This window comes from Phalacrocorax aristotelis, chromosome 13 (genome assembly GCF_949628215.1).
Source record: "Phalacrocorax aristotelis chromosome 13, bGulAri2.1, whole genome shotgun sequence".
In the NCBI taxonomy this organism is placed as follows: Eukaryota; Metazoa; Chordata; class Aves; order Suliformes; family Phalacrocoracidae; genus Phalacrocorax; species Phalacrocorax aristotelis.
Window position 1 is genome coordinate 12,868,956 of NC_134288.1, and position 21,187 is coordinate 12,890,142.

Sequence of the window (21,187 nt, forward strand, 5' to 3'; positions counted from 1 at the left end):
TACTAAAAAGATATAATTTCAAGCAGGTAAGATGTCTTTTATTATCATACCATGATTAAAGTTTATGCAAGACTGGTCTGGTGTTTGTAATTGCCTTTATGTTTGTATATAGCCCATTAAGTCTGAGCAGCAATTTATCTATTGGTGGTAGATGCTAAGTTAAAGACATGTTAGAAACTGTATAAATTGAAAATAACTGTGTATCACATATGAGTGCAGTATAAAAGAACTATTTAAATAGGGACAGATATGAATGTAGCTTTGTATAAATTACTTTTTTATTATGACTTCAGTACTTGAGGGAAGGTTCAGACTTCCCCTAGTTAGAAATCTAGCAGGATAGTGCTCAGAGTCAGGGTTTGAATTACAAATGATTGTTTTGTCTGTCTGCTGCCAGAAATTGAACTTTCTTGATATGTTTTCGAAAGCTCACATTAATATGCTTTTCAACTGTCTGTTTCAGCAGTTGTGCTATGTTAATGTGTAGGCATGTTCTAATTTTGCATGTAGCTCAGGGAGAATATTTCATTGTTCAGATGGTGTGCTTGCTCTTCAGGGGTAGTCAGCCTTCATTTTTTTGGTTATCTTCCTTCTTCTCTAATTCATGTTTTGGGGAACAAAACAATGAGTTGCCACTGCTGGTGTCCTGAGGGGTGGTTGTGCTGCTGGAGGACGCTGATAGGAGGTGCAGACCCGTTCTTGAGCCTGATGCGTGTATTGAGCTGGAGACTGGAACAGGTAGCATAGAGCTGTGTGCCGTGCAAGTGCCGGATGCTATAAAGGTTCTCACATGCAGGTGAGCTGCTTTGGGTTGGCACTTTCAAATTACTTCAGTCACTTTTGCACTGAGAGAGGAGTTTAAAAACAAACAACCCCCTCTCCCCAAACCCAAGACTAGAGTTAGTGTCTCTTATGTTGCTTCTGGAAAGAAAAATACGTAACTCTCAAGAACTCGCATGATACATTAGCCCTAGAATATCCTAGGGACCTCCAAAATGGTGAATTTTAAGGAAGTTTCTTATAGGGTGTCAGTATAATTCTGTGACATTTAAAGGCTTCTGAAAGCACAAGCATACCTAGTTCCATTGGGCCTTTTCAACTGCTAGAAACTAAATGGTAGTCAACAAGCCATAATACTTGACATTGACTTGAAAATAGCTCCTCTAATCAGACTTCCACTCTACTGATGTTTTCAGTTATAATAATATTGAAGATTTCCACTGATTCAGTGTTTAGCTTCTTCAGCTGATGAGGGATGACAAAAACGGGCAACATGAGTTCATTTCCCAGGATTTTACATTTGCACATTGGAAGAGGATGCCAAGTTCTGTTTGTGCAGGAATGCACTTGATGTAGTAGCAGGTCACCCTCTAGTCTTTAAAATATTGAATTTCTCTGTTTTTTGTCAGTAGTCCCCTCCCTGTAGTGTGAGGCTGATGGTGAGAAAGTAGTGATGGTTCTCATGAGCAGCTGACAGGGTCAAACTCTGTATTCACTGTTGAGGTTTTTTAATTTCTTGTAAGCTGTGGTGGTGGCGTATGGCTTTTCTGTTTTAATGAAAATGCTTTCTCCCTACATAAGTTACGGGAGAAAATACTTTTCTTTTTGGGATGGCTTGGAAAAGGTTTTTGTGGACTTGACAGCTAAACTAAGAGTATTTATTTCTACAGGCTGTAGGACTATAAATAAGCTTTCCCCCTTCCTCCTTTCCTACAGAAAAACAGTTTGAGAATATTTGTTTCTAGATATAAATATTGTCCATAGCACATTGCAGTCCCACCTTAACACTTCTAAAAAAAGTCACAATGGAAAGTCACCTTTTTGATGTAAACTAGTTTAATGTCTCTACGTGACTCTGCTTCTTTGAAAGAGAGTAAATGTAGAGAATGTAAGGAAAAAATTGGGGGCAAATCAACTAACATAATCTGTTTTTCTTTTGAACTAATTTTTGTAGAAATCAGTATATGGATTTTTGTGGTTTAACACTAATTTTCGAACAGTCCAGGAAAACTGTTTAAGGCATTGTCTATAAACATGTCAGCACTTCATCTGAATAGAAAAGCAAATAAAAGCTTGATTCTTTTGAAGTAGTCATGCTCTGAGAAGGCATAGACCAGACCTCCAGATCTTGTTAGGGAGTGTGTATAGGCTTCTTTTTCACTGAACAACACTTAAGAAAAACTTTCTGATTTCAGTAGTGCCTCTTGATTTTTTTCATGGTGAAGTTTCCTCCTGTAGTTTGTGGCTCAGAAAGGCTAATTTTGAGTGCCCAGTTTGTTTCCTTAGGTGTCTCTTTCAGAGCTGATGAGGTCCCGAGGCTCTCGTGGACTGACTGAGATGTGCTGAATGAATGAGGTCTTGCAAAACAGTTCATGTGGTCCAGGTCCTGTTTGTGCCTTCAAGAGAGACTATCATCTGAAAATCTGCCTGTTAAAATCTGGTTCCCTACAGCTACCCAGTGGGGTTAAGTGTATTGATCTGAGTGACTGAGCAGGGAATGACTGCCTTATTTCCCTCTTCATTTTATTTTTCTTTTGGGGTGTACCATGGCACAATGCAGTCTGTTGCGGATGCACATGAGAAAGATTACAATTTTATAGCTGCTTTCATTACTAAATTTGTTATGGGAAATTAATTTAGAACTTAGACAATTGTGTTCCTGTTGGTGGTGAAGCCTATGTTTGATTATACGTTTTTTTTTTTCCATTAAAGAAAAACTAACAGGAATCTTGCCTAATGGCAAGATTTTTCTCTGCAGTGTTTTATGAAACGCATTTCTTAGTGAAGAGCAGGTAGGACTTTTATATGATTGCTAATTATAACCTCTAGTCACATGGAATTTTTTGATTGGGGCAAAAGAAACTCATTGTGTGTTCTGATGCACACCATCCTGAGTGTTTTGATAGAGAAGGAGTATCTCTGTAATTAAGGTATTTTATACAAGATGTGATAATGCAGCTGGGTATTTTGCTTTTATTTTAAATGACTTTTGTTAGCTGTGCAGTCCTTCAGAAGTACACTAATTCCATATGTATCCAACTTAGATTAAAAAACATGAAAAAATGTTTTTTCATATTTGAAAAGGGTGTAAGTTTTCTTGACCAATGTCGTTTTTAACAGGTATGGTCCTTGTGCGTAGTGAGAATGGGCAGTTGCTGATGATCCCTCAACAAGCCTTGGCGCAGATGCAAGCACAGGCACATGCCCAGTCTCAGCCTCAGAATACTATGACTCCTCGTCCTGCTACACCTACCAGTGCTCCTCCAGTACAGATATCAACAGTGCAGGTTAGTTCAGTAATTTATAGTGTTAAAAACCATAAGATTTTCTTCTTGTGAAGACTACACCAGAAGAACAGGTATGATGTTAGTGATGTGAAAAAACATGGCATAGGTATTGTGTTTTGTTCCTAATTCTGTTACAGTTTGGCTGTTACTCATCAAAAATATTTTTACCTACCTGAATGGCATTAAGTTTAACCCTATTTGATATAAAGACCATTCAAGACCATACATGGTTAACATCTAGAACTTCTTTCCCCAAAGAATCATTATTCTTTATAAGACTAAAAGAAAAAACATGGATATGGATATATATAAAAAATATGTATACTGGGATCATCACAGTTGCATTAAGACTAAAAATCCTTCTCATAGTTTTATAGTGGTCCAGGTGTGTTCTTCTGTAGCTGTAACGATGGCAACTATCCAGAGACAAAACCCTAGACAAGGTGGATTATATTTAAATATAGGATCTAATGTGTTTGTTTTTTCCTCCTCCCCAGGCTCCAGGAACGCCCATTATTGCACGACAGGTGACACCAACTACTATTATCAAGCAAGTGTCTCAGGCTCAAACAACAGTGCAACCCACAACAACGCTACAGCGTCCTCCTGTTGTGCAAGTGAGTTTGTAGAAAAGTACATGAGATATATCAGTTAGAATTAGCTGAAAACCTGCTTGAGACTGCCAGAAGTACAAGAAATATAATTGCTAAGTGCATGGAAGAAATATATTTTGGCTTATCCTTTCTAAAATGTGTGCAGATCTGAAATTACTTGATATTTTGGACACATATGTATAATTTTTAGTATGTGTGTTATTATTATTTCATATTCTACCTATATGCATATATATTTAAAGGTATCCTGTTAATAGTTTGTATAATTACAGAACTGACTAAAATAGAATACCTTTATGCTTTCTGTCTTGAGGAAGTGACACCAGTTCCCTTTGGATTTGGAGCTGTGATGTTATTCCTGTGATGGATCTGTAGTCCTCTGAATTCTGCAGCAAAATCTATTACTACAAAGACTGCACTGGTAGCCTTCTCTTCCACGAGCCTTCTCCCTCTTATACAAGTCTCTGCGTTGGCCTACGTACTTAGGGAGATCCTGTAACTCAAGGATAAATAGTGGTGTCTTAGTATGTGGACTCTCTTCTAATAGCCTGGCCTGTATTAATGATAGGCTTTCTTGTAGGGTTCGTTCTTTTTTTTTTGAGGGATGGTGGTGTGAGTTTGAAACACAGCGCAAAAGTGTGAAATTCTCCACATGATTCCAGGCAAGAGTGATACAATATGATTGCTGTCGCCTAATCTGTTTCATTGTGCTTTCTTCATCCTTTGAGTAGACAGGATTAGAGAGTTTTAATTTAAAACATGCAGGTTTTGCTATGCATCCAGTTAACCTTTTTTCCCTCAGAGAGCCTTTGCCTGTGCCAGTGATCTTTCCAGATCTGAGAGTTAATTTACCTAACTGGGTCTCCTTAATTTGCGCTGCTGGACAAAAAAAATATATACACTGGATAAAAAAGAATAAATCATTCCATTTGCATATTTTTTGCTGTAATGAGCATACCATGGACTTCATTTATTCTGATTTCAAAAAATGAGACAAATTAAATCCTTGTCTCCTGTCTCCTGAAATACCAGTGGAAATTAGCTTTGACACCACTGGAGCCTCTTGTGTATCTTTCTTTATATGAAGAGCAAGTTTACAAATGATTTGTTAAAATTCTGAGAGCTAGCTTTAGCTTGGTAAGAATTACTGTCTCTCTGATTGGGTTGTCATTAGTAGTTAGACTGCTGGATGTCCATGAATGAACTGCATACGTGTAAAGTTCTTGTTTACGATGTTGATTTTTTTAAGGTGGTATTCCTACTTCGAATTACCAACTTGTCTACAAAACTAGAAAAATGCTTTGTCCCATTGTTCATCAAAAAGACCTAGATAAGACCTGAGCTTTTGTGTCCTTATGCCTTTTTAGAAATTCCTCCCTTTGAAAAGTGGCATTGAAGGGAACAGGCAAAAAAAGCTATTGCATTCACAGAAATTTAGCATTCGTTTTAATTGTGTTTTGAAACGACAGTGTCTGAGGGTATGTTTATGGTATTATTTTGCCGTTTTATTCAGTAACCAAAATTTGTGCAATTCTTAATCAACTTCTAGGATTTCAGTTTTTAATGTGTAGTGTTTTGTGCCATCTGGTGGCTCGCTCTTTCCACTGCAACAGATGGCAGATTAGTGACTTCTTTTTATAGTAGCTGTGAAAGATGTTCTACTGTCCTGTGGCTCAGCTTCTGTTTGACAGTTCAGGAAAATGGCTTTTGGTATGTTCCAAGTAAAATAATCTTACGTTTGTATTCTCTGCAGCCTCAGATTGTTCTGGGTGGTACTGCACAAACTACTACGTTGGGGACAGCAACAGCTGTACAAACTGGAACTCCTCAGAGAACAGTGCAAGGAACGACAGCAACCTCCACTGCTGCCACAGTAAGATACTGAGCGCATTTAGAATCTTTTTTCGTTCATTCACATATATGCATGTGCGTATATACATACATGCATATATATACACATAAGCATAGATCAGAGTGGAGAGCAGTAAAGATGCAGGAGTTCTGTGACCTATTAGTCTTGAAAAAGTAAACTTTCAGTAGAACCATATAATTTCCAAAGTGTGAACAGAGGTCACTTGAATTTTGACAACTGTCAGAGTATTAATTTTGATTTATGTAAGAGTTTGTAAAGCACTTCTTTTTTTTTTAAAAAAAACATATTAGCTGGATCTTATAGAAAAGAGAATTGTTCAGCGCTGCAGAGTAGAATCAGTATGAGGAGGGATAAGAAGTTGGCACTGACTCATTCTGGATGCATGTTTCCAGGACTGCACAACAGGGAGAATCCATGCACTACACTATGCACTGGGAAGGAGGAGCTTTGCTTTTTGTTGCCCTGCTAAAATGCACATTTTCCCATACACATTCTTAAAATACTTGGTGTTTCCTAGCCTCAATAAGAATAATAATTGATTAAATTTTGATAACAAAAAAGTACAATACATAGGTATATATGAAGTAAAATAATAATTTTAGTCTGATTGTGTCTTAAGCAGTGAGGGACACGAATCTGTAAATAATCTGTAGTGATGAACTAAAGAACGGCTTTATTTCTCAGAGGATATGGTCATATCATGTATTAAAAAGAGTTTATCTTCCCTTCCTTGACTGTTTCCCTTCTACCCCTCCTCCTCCTGTAACAGGAAACTATGGAAAATGTGAAGAAATGCAAAAACTTTCTGTCCACATTAATAAAACTGGCATCATCTGGAAAACAGTCTTCAGAGACTGCGGCTAACGTGAAAGAATTGGTACAGAACCTGCTGGTAAGAAAAGTTCATTAAAAGTTGTAAGAAACAGTATCTGGGCAAATGTAGGCTCAGAACTGAAGGGGTGGGTTGGTTGGTTTTTTTGGTGTGTGGTTTTTTTTTTTTGGAGAGGGAGGTTATAAAGTCTAAGATAAATCAAACTGAAGCTTTGCTTCTGAATTAAAATAGATACATAAATTCTCCTTTAAGCTTGTAAATGAGACATTACTGCTCATTACTGCAAACTCATGAGAACATGAGTTAAATTGAAGTGCAAGTAATGTAAATGGTGACTTTAAATTCTACATTTTTATTGATAAAACAGTGAATAATAAGATGAATTATGTACCTGAGGAAGATGATACAGCTGGTGCAGTAGCTTAGCGTAGGAAATCACAAGTTTTTACAAAAAAAAGTAAGTAATACTATCTGAAGCTAATGTAAAAGTTTGACATACTTAATGTTTATAGAATGAGTACTAGTATTGCTTAGCCTAGTTGTTACCAACCTTTAAGTTAAGGTAGAGCTGTGTATTCCAGATGTTATCACGTGATAACCAGAGGCTGTCACAAGACCAAAATTCGAAATGTGTCTTCCCATGAGGGATATGCATTTAGTTTTGTGAGAGACACATGCCTTTTGAGCATATGATGGTCACAACTTCAGGTATTCGGAATGGAGGAACTATAGCAGCTTTGATGGAATGCCAGAGATGGGGCTGCCCAGCTGTTCTGAGCAGTTGATAGGTGGCTGACTGCAGGTCACATGAAGTATTCCTGTAGGTTCCACCTGGCCCTTTGATCAATAGATAGGACATTCCTGTAATGGTGAGAACAACTGAAAGATATTCCTTGAAATTGACTGAAAGACAGGAAGAAGAAAAGGAAAGATATAGGTCTTACTAGCTGAAATTTGTAGTAGAATTTGTTACTACCATAAAGCTATTGATAACTAAAAATAGTGAGGGATGATAAAACCACTTATTTTCAATAAATTGTTAAGTCTTAAATTTTTTTGGTGTTGAATATCTGTAAAAGTTAATTTCTGCAAGTTTTTTCACTTGGATTTTCTGTTTTGAAGGATGGAAAAATTGAAGCAGAAGACTTTACCAGTAGGCTGTACAGAGAACTTAATTCTTCACCTCAACCTTACCTTGTGCCTTTCCTGAAGGTAACTTATGTCCCCGAGTCGTTACATATTTCTGTGCTTATGTATCAGCAGCAGTGAACACAAACACATCTTTTACCGGTATAGGTGGAATTTCAAAATTGTGTAAATGGAAGTTTTAAATGGTGCCTTGTTAGACTTTTGCTCCATTAAAAAATATTTCTGCCTCTTGATTCCAAGAATTTGTTAGTATGGTTCATTGGCGCAGTCAATAATGTAATTTCTACCATAGTATCACATCGTAGCTCTTGAGAAATCTGAAGAGTTTTCTGACTTTTAAGTAGTCTTTTTTCCATAGCACCAAACCTATGAATTGATTTACTATCCTCTTTTTAGTCTTGGAAAGAAAACAAGGGATTAAATGATACAGAAAAATACCTTCTGGACAAACTCATACTCTTTTGCCTGCACTGTCTACCTGTTTGTATGGATAAACAGGGGATTTGTCACTTCTGAATAATTTTCCTTTGTCATAAATTTTATAGTAATTGGACACGTCTCAAAATAATCTTTATTCTGAAATGTTTATCGTCTGAAAATCAGAAAGTACATCATCACTGGATGGTAAGAGTATAACTCTGCTTGACTAATGTATGATTAAGGGATGTAGTTGCAAGTGTGCTTTGACGTTTCTGGGTCCTTAAATGCTTGTTCAATCTTGAGCTGTTCATGAGGACAAAAATTGTTACCGTAAGAAAACAACTAAGTTAAGAATCGAGTAAAACACTGGTCCCTGAGCTATTCTGAAATCTTCACTGGTGTTCCAGTATGTCTTTTAAGCCATCACATGTTACAGCTTGGTATACATGTAGGAACACAATCGAGGAAGACAGCATGGGCTTGGATTGTTAAATACACACCAGGGGTTCGAGATAGGCTTGCGTAACATAGATGCCCATGATACCCAAGCTTCCACAGCTAAAGGTACTGTCACTCTGTCCGGCTTTAAATGTGAAGTAGCATGGTATTTGTGTGTGCCGCTGTTGTGTGTTCTCAGGTCCACGCAGACTGATAAAATGGACTGAAATGAAAAGCGTTGCTTTTGACAATTAATGTTTTCTTGTGTGATGTAAGATTAAAATAAACTCTTTCCTCTTTTCAGAGGAGTTTACCTGCCTTGAGACAGTTAACACCAGACTCTGCAGCTTTCATTCAACAAAGTCAACAGCAACAGCCGACAACGCAAGCAACGATAGCAACGATTCCATCTGCGGCGGTGCTTCTAAGCTCCTCAGTTCAGCGCACAGCAGGGAAGGCGACTGCAACTGTAACGAGTACTCTCCAACAACCTGTAATCAGTCTAACTCAGCCTACACAAGTTGGTGTTAGTAAACAAGGGCAGTCTACACCACTGGTATGTAAGCTGAAGTGTATCATCTCTTATTGCACGCAGGGTTTTTTTGATAAGGCAGTGACTTCTCTTCTTAAATTGGTGGTTTAGCTCAGAGGTCTTTGACCTCTTTAGAGAAACTAGCTACTAAGAAAAAAAAAGTATAATTTAAAATCCATTGTCGATTAAAGTCCTGTATTATTTCCTATTTTAGCATGAAATGTTGGCAGATTGAAAAAATCACCACATATCTATGAGAGAGTGGTGTTCTGGAGGATCTTTCACTCCCCATTTCAGAAGTCTAACAACAGATTACACCAAAAGAGGAGAAAGAATAACTTTCTCAGGCCTGCACGTAAACCAAATAAGAACAGTATAATGTGCAGCACCTCTTTTGACTCTTCTCATAGCAAAGCAGTGTCTGAGTGTAAGCTTCTTCTAGAATGTGTATTTATTAATACACATTATAAAATTAGTAGGGGTTTTTTGCTACTTAGTACTTCAATGTTCCCTGTAGAATGTTCGGCATTCGTCCTGCTCTGGCCAGAGATTTTTATATAACATGAAAAGGAGAGATCTCTTTTGTCAAACCACAAATATTTTTCACTTACCTTGAGAGATAAGCTAGTGATTGAGAGAAAAGCTAGTGATTAGATTGGTCTTACTGTCTTTATAAGTTAGGTATTGTAGAAAGAGGTTAGGAACTTAGGAAGGAATAAAAACTAACCATTGACTAATTAGTGCTGTATTTACAAGAAAATAATTTGGCCCTTAAATACATAAAACAGTAGCAAAAGAGAGACTTGCAGAGTTATAGAAGCAGAGCTTGCAAAACAGTCAGTAAATTTCTGTACAGAAGTTTGAAAGTAAGTTTCTGAAAACTACTTCTGGCCAGAAGATGAGTTTGCATGGATAGTTCTGATTGTAGCATTGCAATGTAACCCTGCATTTATGAGTTCACGTTCAGAAGCAGTATGGCTACAGCCTGACAATCTGATAGTACAAAGCTGCACAGCTGTAGCTTATGCTGGTTCTGAATGGAAACAGCACATGTAGAACCAGCTGGGTTATCTTTATCATGTCTCTCTTATTTTTAGTTCTAGAGTTTGTTCAGGCAGATCCAGTTTGCCTCTGTATCTCTAATACAGGAATCACATGTAGAAAGTTTGTAACTGGACCTTTGTGATTATAGATGTTTGGAGTTTGGGGTGTTTTTGTTTGTTTGGTTTGGTTTTTTAATAGAAATAGGTTACTGATTTCTTTTTTGTATCACAGAAAGTGGGATATTAGTTTTCCTGTAAGGTATAATTTATCTAAAGAAACTTTTAAATACCTTAAAATGTGCTGATCCCAGATCAATGAACAGATGTATTAAGATCACAACTTACAAGTTGATTGTTAGGGTTATTTCTCAGATTGTTTACAGTTCTTTTTTTCTTATTATTTGCAGGTTATCCAACAGTCTCAAAAAGCAGGGGCATTGATAAGGCCTCCACAGGTAACGTTGACACAGGCACCAATGGTAGCACTGCGGCAACCACATAGTCGTATTATGCTCGCTACTCCTCAAATTCAACTGAATCAACTTCAGACAGGTAAGAGATCGAGATACTTGGTGTATGCTATATTTGATAGCATTGACTGCAGTCTGGTTTATGAATGTCAGCTCTTAAGTGCCCTGTAGCTGTATGATGGCTGTTGTACTGTTGCTAAAATCTTCAGTGCATACTGCCATAGTGGCTAGGGATACACATATGTCAGGGCAGCATTTGCAGTCAGAGAAATTGTTTGGGTACTGGAATTGTGTGGGAGGATCCTGTTTTAGAGGGGTGAAATGCTGATAAACTACTGAGGTGAAGTCTTTGCACCAGACCTATTGCCATTACTATCCATGACTGGCTTGTAGATCTGAGCTCATACAAATTTGATGAGTACAAATCTTGTCTGTCTTCTTGCAGTACCTGTGGTAAAACCAGCAGTATTACCTGGAAACAAGGCAATTGCCACCGTTTCGACACAAGTAGCTGCTGCTCAGAAGAACAAACTGAAAGAACCTGGGGGAGGCTCTTTTAGGTGAGGAACCTTACGCTTATTTGTGTTCGTGCTGCCTCCGCAGCCTGCTGAACTCAGTGGGAACCTTTCTGTGTACTCCAGTGGTGCTGAATCAGCCTGGGTAAACTCGTAAGAACTAGAGGTGTGTTTTCTGTGGGCAGGTTTGCTGCTTTAATAAAGACTTTAACAAACAGCTGTGGACATACTTGTGCCAGACTGGTTTTAGTATTTAGTTGGCACTAAGGATAAATATCAAACCTCACAAACAGTTCCTGCCTGGACAAGCAAATAGAATTCATTCCTTCACTCCTCCTAACTCTGCTCGGGTTATTCAGATGTACAGCCTGCCTTACAGTGATGAGTGCAATTTATTATTGTTTTGTGGTAGTGACATGTCTGGTGTTGAAACATCACGTAAGGAAGGGTCTTGAGAAAACAGGAAGTACAAAACTGCGAAATTACTTTCAGTGCTGTTTGGAATCAAGTTATGTTAGTTTTATTTTATTATATAGTAAAGGCAAATAAAATGCAAAAATGAAATAAAGTGTTCAGGTTTACTGTGGAATTCATTATATGCAGCTGAGGTATTGTACCAGTGTGCAGATGAGCAATAAATATTATGATTATAATGAGTTTTATTTTCTTAAGGGATGACGATGATATTAATGATGTTGCATCAATGGCTGGAGTCAACCTGTCAGAAGAAAGTGCTCGGATATTGGCAACAAACTCTGAGCTAGTAGGCACATTAACAAGGTCCTGTAAAGACGAAACCTTCCTTTTCCCAGCACCTTTACAAAGAAGGATATTAGAAATAGGTACGTTGTTTTTTCTTGAACTTTTTAATAAACAAATGTCACTAGTCTTGGGCTTAATTGAAGGCCTTTTCCATAGAAATTGATTTGAACAGTTTAAAGTTGCTGGAGCCATTACCTTTTGTATATTCTGATCCTTGTGGGCAATCATTCAGCTTACGGAAGTGGCATAGTGTTAAGGGAGAGCAAACCTATAGAGTTGCCTTCTAAAATGATGGCAATTTAACATCAAAATTACTGGACCTGGTTAAAATTCTGACTGTGTACACTGATAAAGCGTAACAAAAATAATGACATTTAAAAAAAAAATTCAGAAATACTTCTATTATTTACTTACTACTTTAGAATTGATGGTAGAACAAAAAGCATTCTGCAATTATTTGTTACACTGTGGTATACAGCATTTATTGATAGATTGTGAATTTTGTTAAGCTAATGTAAATTTTTATGTATGCCATTTCCTGTTTAATTCTTGTCTGAGAAATACCTGAAAGCCTTATTTTGCAAACATCATCTAAATTTCCATGACTGAGATTAGTCGCACATTTAGCTGTATTGCAAAAATCATTTTTTTACAACTGACTTCTGTCCTGATCATAGGTAAAAAACATGGAATAACAGAAATCCATCCTGATGTAGTTAGCTACGTATCACATGCTACACAACAAAGACTACAAAACCTCGTGGAAAAATTATCGGAGACTGCTCAACAAAAGAATATTTCGTACAAGGTAGCTGTATTTAATTGCACAAATAAAATGGCAAAATCGCACAAGTTCAGGAGGCTGTCATGTGTGAGCTCAGGTGTTCTTCATTCTGTGAAGTTAGGTTGGGTGTTCACTTTGACCGATTCATCTTGTATTAAGGTTTTAATACACATGGGTAACTAGAACCCTTAAGCTTGCGAATATAAAATGTTTTTAAAACAAATGCAGAGAAACTGTGCCCTCCCTCTTATTATGTCAAATGTTTAGACTCTGAGTGATGGTACAATCAGATAGGCAGATAAAAGCGCTGCTTTTGAATACTCATGAGACTGGTGTCCGACAGATATGTGTTCTTAATAGGTGCAAATGTCTAAACAGCGTTTAAAAAATGCACAGCTCTGAAATATGTCTGTGAGGTTAAAGTTGTGAGGCTAATAGTTTAGAAGTCAAAATCCTATGATTCATGAAATAGAACAAAATTCTTTTAAGAATTCTAGCTGGTTTGACTGGTGTAAATATGCACTTGCTATTTGCTTGAAAAGGACAAAGTGAACATTTGAGCTTTAAATGTATATGTTCTTGTACAGTACAAGCTAACAGCTTTGTTTTTAAGAAATGTAATGAGAAACATATTTGCTGTGTTTTCAGGATGATGAAAGATACGAACAAGCAAGTGATGTTCGGGCACAGCTCAAGTTCTTTGAACAACTTGATCAAATAGAAAAGCAGCGTAAAGATGAACAAGAAAGGGAAATTTTAATGCGTGCAGCAAAGGCAAGTGCTTGGATTTCACACGTGTTTGCAAAGTGTCATTTTTGACGTCAAAACTGCAGAGTTTTTTTACATTCTAAAACACTTGCAATGAAGGGGAAGACTCTAATCTTCAAAGATGGAGCTTGATGAATGTGTTCTTTAGCTAGAGCTCTGTTCCGCTTTTCATGGTGAAGCGTGTGAGACAGCTCCTTTGCCAGTCTCGTTGTGTTTTCCCAAATTAAAGTAGGTCTTAAAACCTAGTTTTTGCACGTCCCATTGTGAAAAAGATTAATTTTATAGCTTGATGATGGTATTCTTAAATGAAATAGAGAGGTTGCAGGTATTTTGGAGACTAGAAATTGAATTCAGAAAGATTTTTACAAGTTGGAGAAATACAATAAAGAGGAAGCAGTTGATGTAAGCATTAGACTGTGGTTTTACTCAGTGACCTGACTACAGGATAACTATGACTAGCTAGGCAGGAGTGCTCTAGAAATAACTGACAGAACAACCTAAGGTTTCTGTTGGGTTTGTGATCTAGTATGAGTTGATAACGTCAAAATCAATTATTTTTTTTTTATGCAATGTTCACACGTAAGTTGTGAACTAACACCTCAGTTTCAGTTGGTTCCTGTTAGACCGAAGCTGGAATACTTTATCCAGTTTTTGGGCCCTACACCAAGTAGGCTTCAGAAGGAAAGCATTTTAAAGGTCTAGATAATGTGACCCATGAAGCAAGGTTAGAGAGTAGATCCATTTACTTCAGAAAAGAGTGGGGTGAGACATGAGTCTTGATGACTGTGTTTGCATATTCATATAATTCCCTGTGTTTGCTGTGCCTAAAGTGCAGCAGGGAAGACAGAGGTTAATCATTAGGAAAAGCTTAAAGTTTTAAGGATACTTGAGCATTGAATTAAAATAATTTCTTTTGTCGTAGGTCTAAAGAATATATGGGAGTAACAACAGTCAGGGTTTGTTTGAATATAGTTAGTCTTGCCTCATGTGAGATGTGAATGAAAGACTGTCTTGAAGTTCTTCCTGTTTTCTGTTTGAGTTCTTGGAAGAAATAAGAGCCTAAAAGAAATGATAGATGTAATAAAAAATAACCACCCCCCAAAAAACCCCAACCAAAACCCCCAAATTGGCAAATTTGTGTTAATAATAGTATTAGACAATAAAATTTGCTGGAATTATACTTTCTGTTATTTCTAAAAGTATGATAGGCACCTACAATTACTTGTACATAAGTGAAGCGGGCAATTGCTAACGTAAATGGTCTGTTGGTCAGTTAGCTGCAGTTCATTCAAACACGAGGCTGACTTGTATGTGTGGGTGCAGCAGAAAGGTATGTTCTTAGTGCGGAGTTACACAGCAAGGGGAGGAGTTTTTCCAAAAAGTACAGGTCTGGTTCCTTTTTTCACCTGTAAAGTGTGTATATTTCAGTTCACAGATCTGTGTAGTTTGTGTCTTAAAATGGCTTTGTCTAAGGCATAAATGCTTAAGCTACTGCTTTGCTATTTTTAACAAAGCTGAAAAAAGGGGATGCTTTTTCAAAAATAGATACCTGAAACTAAGAAATGGAAACTTGCTTTTAATTTCTAAAAATTATTTTCCCCCTTTTGCCCTCTCTAGGAGTGGTAGTTATTCTCTACTTCCTGCTGAAGTTTAAGGAAAACTTTCATATGCTACGTTAAACTTAAAGGCTTCAATTGCTTTTGTAACTGAATTAATTTCTCTTTTTCTCCGACCATTCCATGTTCATCATTTATCAACACAGTCTCGATCTCGACAAGAAGATCCAGAACAGCTTAGGTTGAAACAGAAGGCCAAGGAGGTAAGTGTTCACCTTAACATGAAATTTTGTTTTGGAAATTGAAAGAAAAATAATTAACTTAACTTGTTCTGGCAAATGCAGATGCAGCAACAAGAGCTAGCACAGATGAGACAGAGGGATGCCAACTTGACTGCGTTAGCTGCTATTGGACCCAGAAAGAAAAGGAAAGTAGATTCACCGGGATCGGGATCAGGGACAGAGGTACAGTATAACTAATCCTCAGTATTGCTGCATCAGTCCCTGTAAAAACCTCTCTGTTCAGAGATTTTCCTTAGTTTGTGGAAGCTTTCTGAGTAGCAGAAGTGTATTTTGTGATCAGATTTGCTTGCTCCAAGGCCAACATCAATTTTTAGCATCTGTGTAGTGACATAGGCAAAAAAATTCGAGTTACCATTCCTTGATTCGTGGAACTGGAGGAATGTTAGAGAAGCCATCGTTGTTCTCTCAAGTATCTGCTTTTTGGACCTCCATAGTTTTGGGAAAAGATTATTGTGGTTGTAGCCAATCTAACTAAATAAGAGTGCAGATTAATGCCGCTGAGGTGGGTGTGGTGGTAGATTTGAATCACTGCTAAATTTAACAGCAGGAGCTTCAGGCTATAGGAACTTGCCTAATTTCTTCAGTTATTGATTGGCCTTAGTTTTAGTATCTCTAGAGCAGATCAGTTTGACCAAGTCTATCTGATTACGATGTTCTTGCATGTCCTTTGTATATTCTGCTATTTAATCTGGCCTTTTAAAAATTTCTTGGCCGACTAAGTATCAGTATGCTCAGTGTCTGTTTCGTTTAATGTTAATTTAAATTCGGGTAGACTGGTAGACTCTGCTCTATTTCTAAACAAGTTAATAAACATGAAATGGTATAAAATTGCATGGAAGAGATTCAGTGTGGGATTTCTCTAGTGTTTAAAAAGAACAAAAATCTTCTTGAAACTTGTCATTTACAGGGCCAAAAGCTGTCTTCATAATTTGAAGATTTTCCCTGCAGAGTTTTGTGTCTGATAGCAAGTGACAGGATAGTAATAGTTTAATAGTTCTGTTTATTGCTCCCTGAGCATTGCAAATTTTTAGTGCTAAAGCATTTATACTGTAGAAAAGCCTCATTTCAAAAGAATTCACCTTGTTTTATACTGAATTGCTAGAAGCAATAATTTACATGTGCTTGATGTAAAATGTTAGAGAACAATCTGAATACTAGTAAATGTTATTTTTATTTATTAAAAAACTAAGCCTCTTGAGCATCTTTTAAAGTAATTTTGGGTTTTGAAATTTACTAAAATGCCTGTTCCTGATGAGACTTATTTCTACATAAGTTAACAAATTACTGTATTAAGGTTTATAATTGTGGTTTAAAATTATAATAATTGCAGAATGTGGCACTTTTACAAAGATAGATGTGTATATAAATGAAGTCGTCTCTGAGGAATATGAGGAAGTATCTCATGCAGCGTTAATGTTGGCATTGCTTACTTATGCATGCTCAACTGTGCAACATTAATAGTCTGTTAATGTCACTTAGATTATGGAATATATTTTACATATACTGTGAACACTTGTTTGTATTTCATCGAAATCTGACTAATTTAGTTATCCTAGATTAATCACTTACTGGTTAACCAATTAACTCCAGGTTCCCTGGAAATCTAATCTTTTTGTCTGTTTAATTAAGAACCAGCTGCTTTTGATCTGATAGACTCACAGCTGTGCTTTTGCTGCCTTGTCACTTGACATTTTTAAATTGAGCTCCACTTGTCACCATTTGTATGCAGTTTGTAGTTAAGGCATATTACAAGAAGTGTGGAAAATAAGGTTTGTCATTATTTAGACACAGATTTGTAAATGTAAGCTTTTGATGTCTAGGAAAGCTGAATCTTAATAACATGTAAAATCACTTCTAAATAGTAATTGTACTGGTTTGTTTCAGAATTTAACAAAACAGGTTGCTGTCAGTTTTAGTTTTATGTCCACGTGGTTTTATTGAAAGTTACCAAAATGCTTCTTAACTTATTCCGTGCCTGGAGGGGTAGCATAGTTCTGCATCTTTAAAGACTCCTGAAATTTTACCTTTGCATTTAAGCATTATAGTCTACATAATAAAATGAGGGTTGCTCCTGCTAAAGAATATTAAAAAAAAAAAAACCCACAAAAATCAAAACCACTTCTAACCATTCTTTCTGTTGTCTTGTTAGTGGTCATATGTATGTGTTTGACAAAATTTAGTTACCACCCGATGCACTCCTTCATCTTCTCATTTCCATTGAAGCTGATAGAAATTAGGCAATGAAGTTGTGCAAGTGCCTTAAAAACCCCTTTGAAAATCCAGCCTTTAAACTGTTCTAGCTATAGGAGTTCAGTGATTTGACGCTTGCTGGTTCAACAGGTAACTTACTTGAGTAACAAAAGTCTGACTTCACTGTTAGCAGTGTGGTGAAGCAAGAACACCTGCACTGCACACAGTGTTACTAACCCAGAGATGGTAATTTCAGCGCAAGTTTTGATTGGTTTCTTAATAATGCACATTGAGAAATAAATATACTACTTTTACACGGAGGGAGGACTGTACTAGTGTGAGCCTCAGCATCTTATTCACATGGCTTTTGCACTACTCTAAATTTTGGCTTTTCTCAAGTCTGGGGTTTTCCTATTTAAAACAGTCTTTAAAATTCTCCAAACTCTTGAGCAAATAAATCTATTCATTAGTGGAGTGTGTTTGGACCTTCTGATGTCAGTAAATATTGAAGTTCCATTAAAAAAGAAAAGAAGACATTATTCTAGCAAATGAAATTGGAGGGGGGAAAAAGAATCCATAGATAAGCCACAGAAATATAACCTGTTCCCTATCACTCAGAACACCTTAATTACTTACATAAATACACAGAGCGAGGTATTGGCAACAGGCAGCTGCCAAAAAAGATTCCCGACTTTAAAATTCAAGGTGAAAGTCGGCTTGTCGGCCTCTGCGTGCCATCTGCTGGTGACTGTACCTTACTGCTGCCACTCTGCTCCAGAGTGCTTTTGGTCGCTGCTGTTCGAGCCACGCTGCTCTTCAGGCTGCCCTTGGTGGACCGTGCCCTTCTGCCAGCCTCGAGCTGGACGGCACCCCTCCTGCCACTACTGAAAAAGTGTTTCTGGTGCGTGTGCACAGGATGTGATCAAATCCCAGTCTTCACTGGAAGAGGCACCTTGTTACGGGATAGCGTTCCTGCCAATTCTGACTTTAAAGCACTCCAGGATTTCCTTGCTTGTATAAAGGAAAACATAATAGTCATGGAAGAGTTGCATTAATTGGATGTGTCCTATCAGAACTGTGTTTTCTGCAAGTGAAAAATGCGTTGGAGTTAGTCCCAGCAGACTCACTCTATAACTCACTCACCAGGCATTGTACTTCTAAACAGCCAAAGGATGTGGGTGTATCTAAAGATATAGAATTATTTTTTTACCTGTTTTTTTTCTGAATTGACAAATATATTATACTACTTGTTTATCTTGCTAGTTTCTGTGGAAAACTACTAGTGTGTACCAGAGGGATAAGTGTTGCTGAATGATGGAGAATTCAGAGATCATTAGAGATTGTCTGACTGTGTCTAGGGTAGCTACTTCTTAATGTAAACCTGAGCTTGGTGGCAGCTGTTGTCACCAAAAGGAGAGCTCATGGCACCCTACCATGGAGATCAGGGGGGATCTAGGACATTATCCAAGACCTCACAGTGCAGGGAGATAGGACTGCTCCTCAATTCTTCAGGAATTCTGGGGCTGCCCTTGGGATCTGTATGCCGATACTGTGAAGAACACTGTCTCTTCTGTTTGTTGTAGTTGTTGGGATTGCTTGTCATTAGCACCTTCCTAAGGAGCAGTGCTTTGGGGCTGTTTTTTGTCTATATTAAATGTCTCTGAAAACTTCTGATTGTTCAACTTTTGTTTATATATAAGAATTGAATCTCTCATCTGGTAGCATACAGCATACTGTTTGACAGCTTCCTGTGTGTAGTCACTTAGTTCTTACCTTGCATGTTTTCTCTGAAAAGTTTTGGAATACCTGGGGGCGCTGACATGTTCTGATTTATGTTCTTCTCATTTCCAGGGATCTGGTTCAAGCGCAGCAGTCCCAGGCAGCTCGGGAGTTGGAACAACCAGACAGTTTACGCGACAAAGGATAACGCGGGTGAACCTCAGGGACCTCATATTTTGTTTAGAAAATGAGCGAGAGACAAGCCATTCACTATTGCTATATAAAGCATTCCTTAAGTAAAATGGAAAAGATCAAGGTATTTTTGACGGAGAGACGCCTGAGGACATTTTTTATATATTTGCAAATTACGCCTTTTTGTAACAAGCGAATGGGATATTGTTTAAAAAACAACCACCTCTTTACATGGAACAGTTTTATATTCCTGTTTATAAATAAACTCTTCAGTATGAGAGAAATACATTTCTGTAACAGTGAGAATACTTACAAGGCCTGTGGATACTATAAAAGGACAATTAAATTTTAACTCATCTCTTGATTGAGTGGCCTTCTTGCCAAACAAGCCATATATAAAGACTGATGGAATCGTTTAGCAAATAACTAGCTACCCTTTGTCAGCCCTGTAGCAGTTTCGACATTAATTGTGCATTTTAGTTCCGTTTTATTCAACTAAATCAATTATATAGGCATATGTCTACAGCAGATGACCTCATTTCATTTAGCTTTTTTTTTAAACAGTCAGTTAGCAAAGCAAACTGATTTTTTTAAGAATATTTATCTTTCCCCAAAATGTTCAAAATCTAGAGGGATATACAGTTAATTTTAAACATAACCTCAATTTTAATCACATTATTGCTTATTAGAGGCCCTGAAATCCCATAAAGGAGGGTTACTTCTGAATGTTTTAGCAGCATCTGTAAAAATGCATTTTATTTGCTATAGTTTGTAAAGCTGTAAAGTTAAAAAAGGAAAAAAAGGAAAAAAAGAGAAACCTTTTCAGCATAAATATATTTTACTTGCACTGTGTTTTTTAGCTAAAGTGAAAGCTTAGATTAAATAAAATCGAAGTTGAGAGGAATCATCAAAAGACTGTTTCTCAGTGTGAATCAAGTGTTGAAAAATGGTTGGTGTATTTTGTCAGTAATTGTACATAATTTTTGGCACATAACATAAAAATGGCTATGTAAACTATAATTATTTTGCTAAAAGACTGTATGCAAGCTGTGGGCCTACTTTAAAGATGTCCAGAGCAAAGTCCCTTCTTTGTACCTATTTTTTTATTACAAATATACTAATTGGTTCTTTATATTTTCAGAGGTTATTGTATTAAATTGTCTATTGATAGTACTTTTATGACTGTAAATACTTTGGCTTTCTTTGTGTGAACTCTCATGGTAGAATTTAACTCTCTTGCGTGTAAACTGAATGCTGATCAGTATTTTTATCAACACCTGACAACTGTTACACCCCCTTTATTTTGTCTTTTAGGAAATCCTGTCTTTCCATATTTTTTTTTTCATGTAAATTTTGCACAGTTACTTGTTCATATGTAAATATTTTACTTTCAAAAATGAAGTTTTTAATTGCTATTGTTTTATATAGGATTGAAAGAAAATTAACTCCTTTATTAAAAACAAATTTATCTGTATTTGCTAATGTATTTTTCTCTCTAAATCTTTTCTCATCTTGGATTTATTTTTCTTGGTACAGTAAAAGATTAGCCTACCTGAGGGGATGCTGTTTCCTAAAGATGCACTTTGGGTTTTTTTTTATATATTTTGTTTTGTCAGTGTTTTGGTGGTATGTAACTTTGTGAATCTCGAAATTTCATTGTTGTCTGAGGGGTTTTGTTTGGTTTGGCTTTTACCCAGGGAAAGTTTCTGAAGAGATCTTAAAAGTATTTTGGTTTTGTCTA

The 21,187-nt window shown here is 36.9% G+C and overlaps 1 protein-coding gene across 2 annotated transcripts in view; it reads left to right on the forward strand.

Annotated features, from left to right (window-relative positions):
• Positions 1-20,920, forward strand: part of TAF4 (TATA-box binding protein associated factor 4) — a 39,423-nt gene extending 18,503 nt beyond the window's left edge. The window contains exons 3-16 of one of the 2 annotated variants that reach the window (XM_075108604.1): positions 3,121-3,287; positions 3,785-3,904; positions 5,655-5,774; positions 6,544-6,666; positions 7,729-7,818; positions 8,918-9,169; positions 10,596-10,740; positions 11,104-11,218; positions 11,846-12,015; positions 12,613-12,743; positions 13,368-13,493; positions 15,250-15,306; positions 15,388-15,507; positions 19,387-20,920. In XM_075108604.1, coding sequence (XP_074964705.1) covers positions 3,121-3,287; positions 3,785-3,904; positions 5,655-5,774; positions 6,544-6,666; positions 7,729-7,818; positions 8,918-9,169; positions 10,596-10,740; positions 11,104-11,218; positions 11,846-12,015; positions 12,613-12,743; positions 13,368-13,493; positions 15,250-15,306; positions 15,388-15,507; positions 19,387-19,554 — 1,904 coding nt within the window. In that variant the 3' untranslated portion in view covers positions 19,555-20,920. Of the gene's footprint in view, positions 1-3,120; positions 3,288-3,784; positions 3,905-5,654; positions 5,775-6,543; positions 6,667-7,728; positions 7,819-8,917; positions 9,170-10,595; positions 10,741-11,103; positions 11,219-11,845; positions 12,019-12,612; positions 12,744-13,367; positions 13,494-15,249; positions 15,307-15,387; positions 15,508-19,386 lie in introns of those variants that run through there. The other variant, XR_012662975.1, reaches the window with a different exon arrangement.
• The last annotated feature ends 267 nt before the right edge of the window (positions 20,921-21,187 follow it).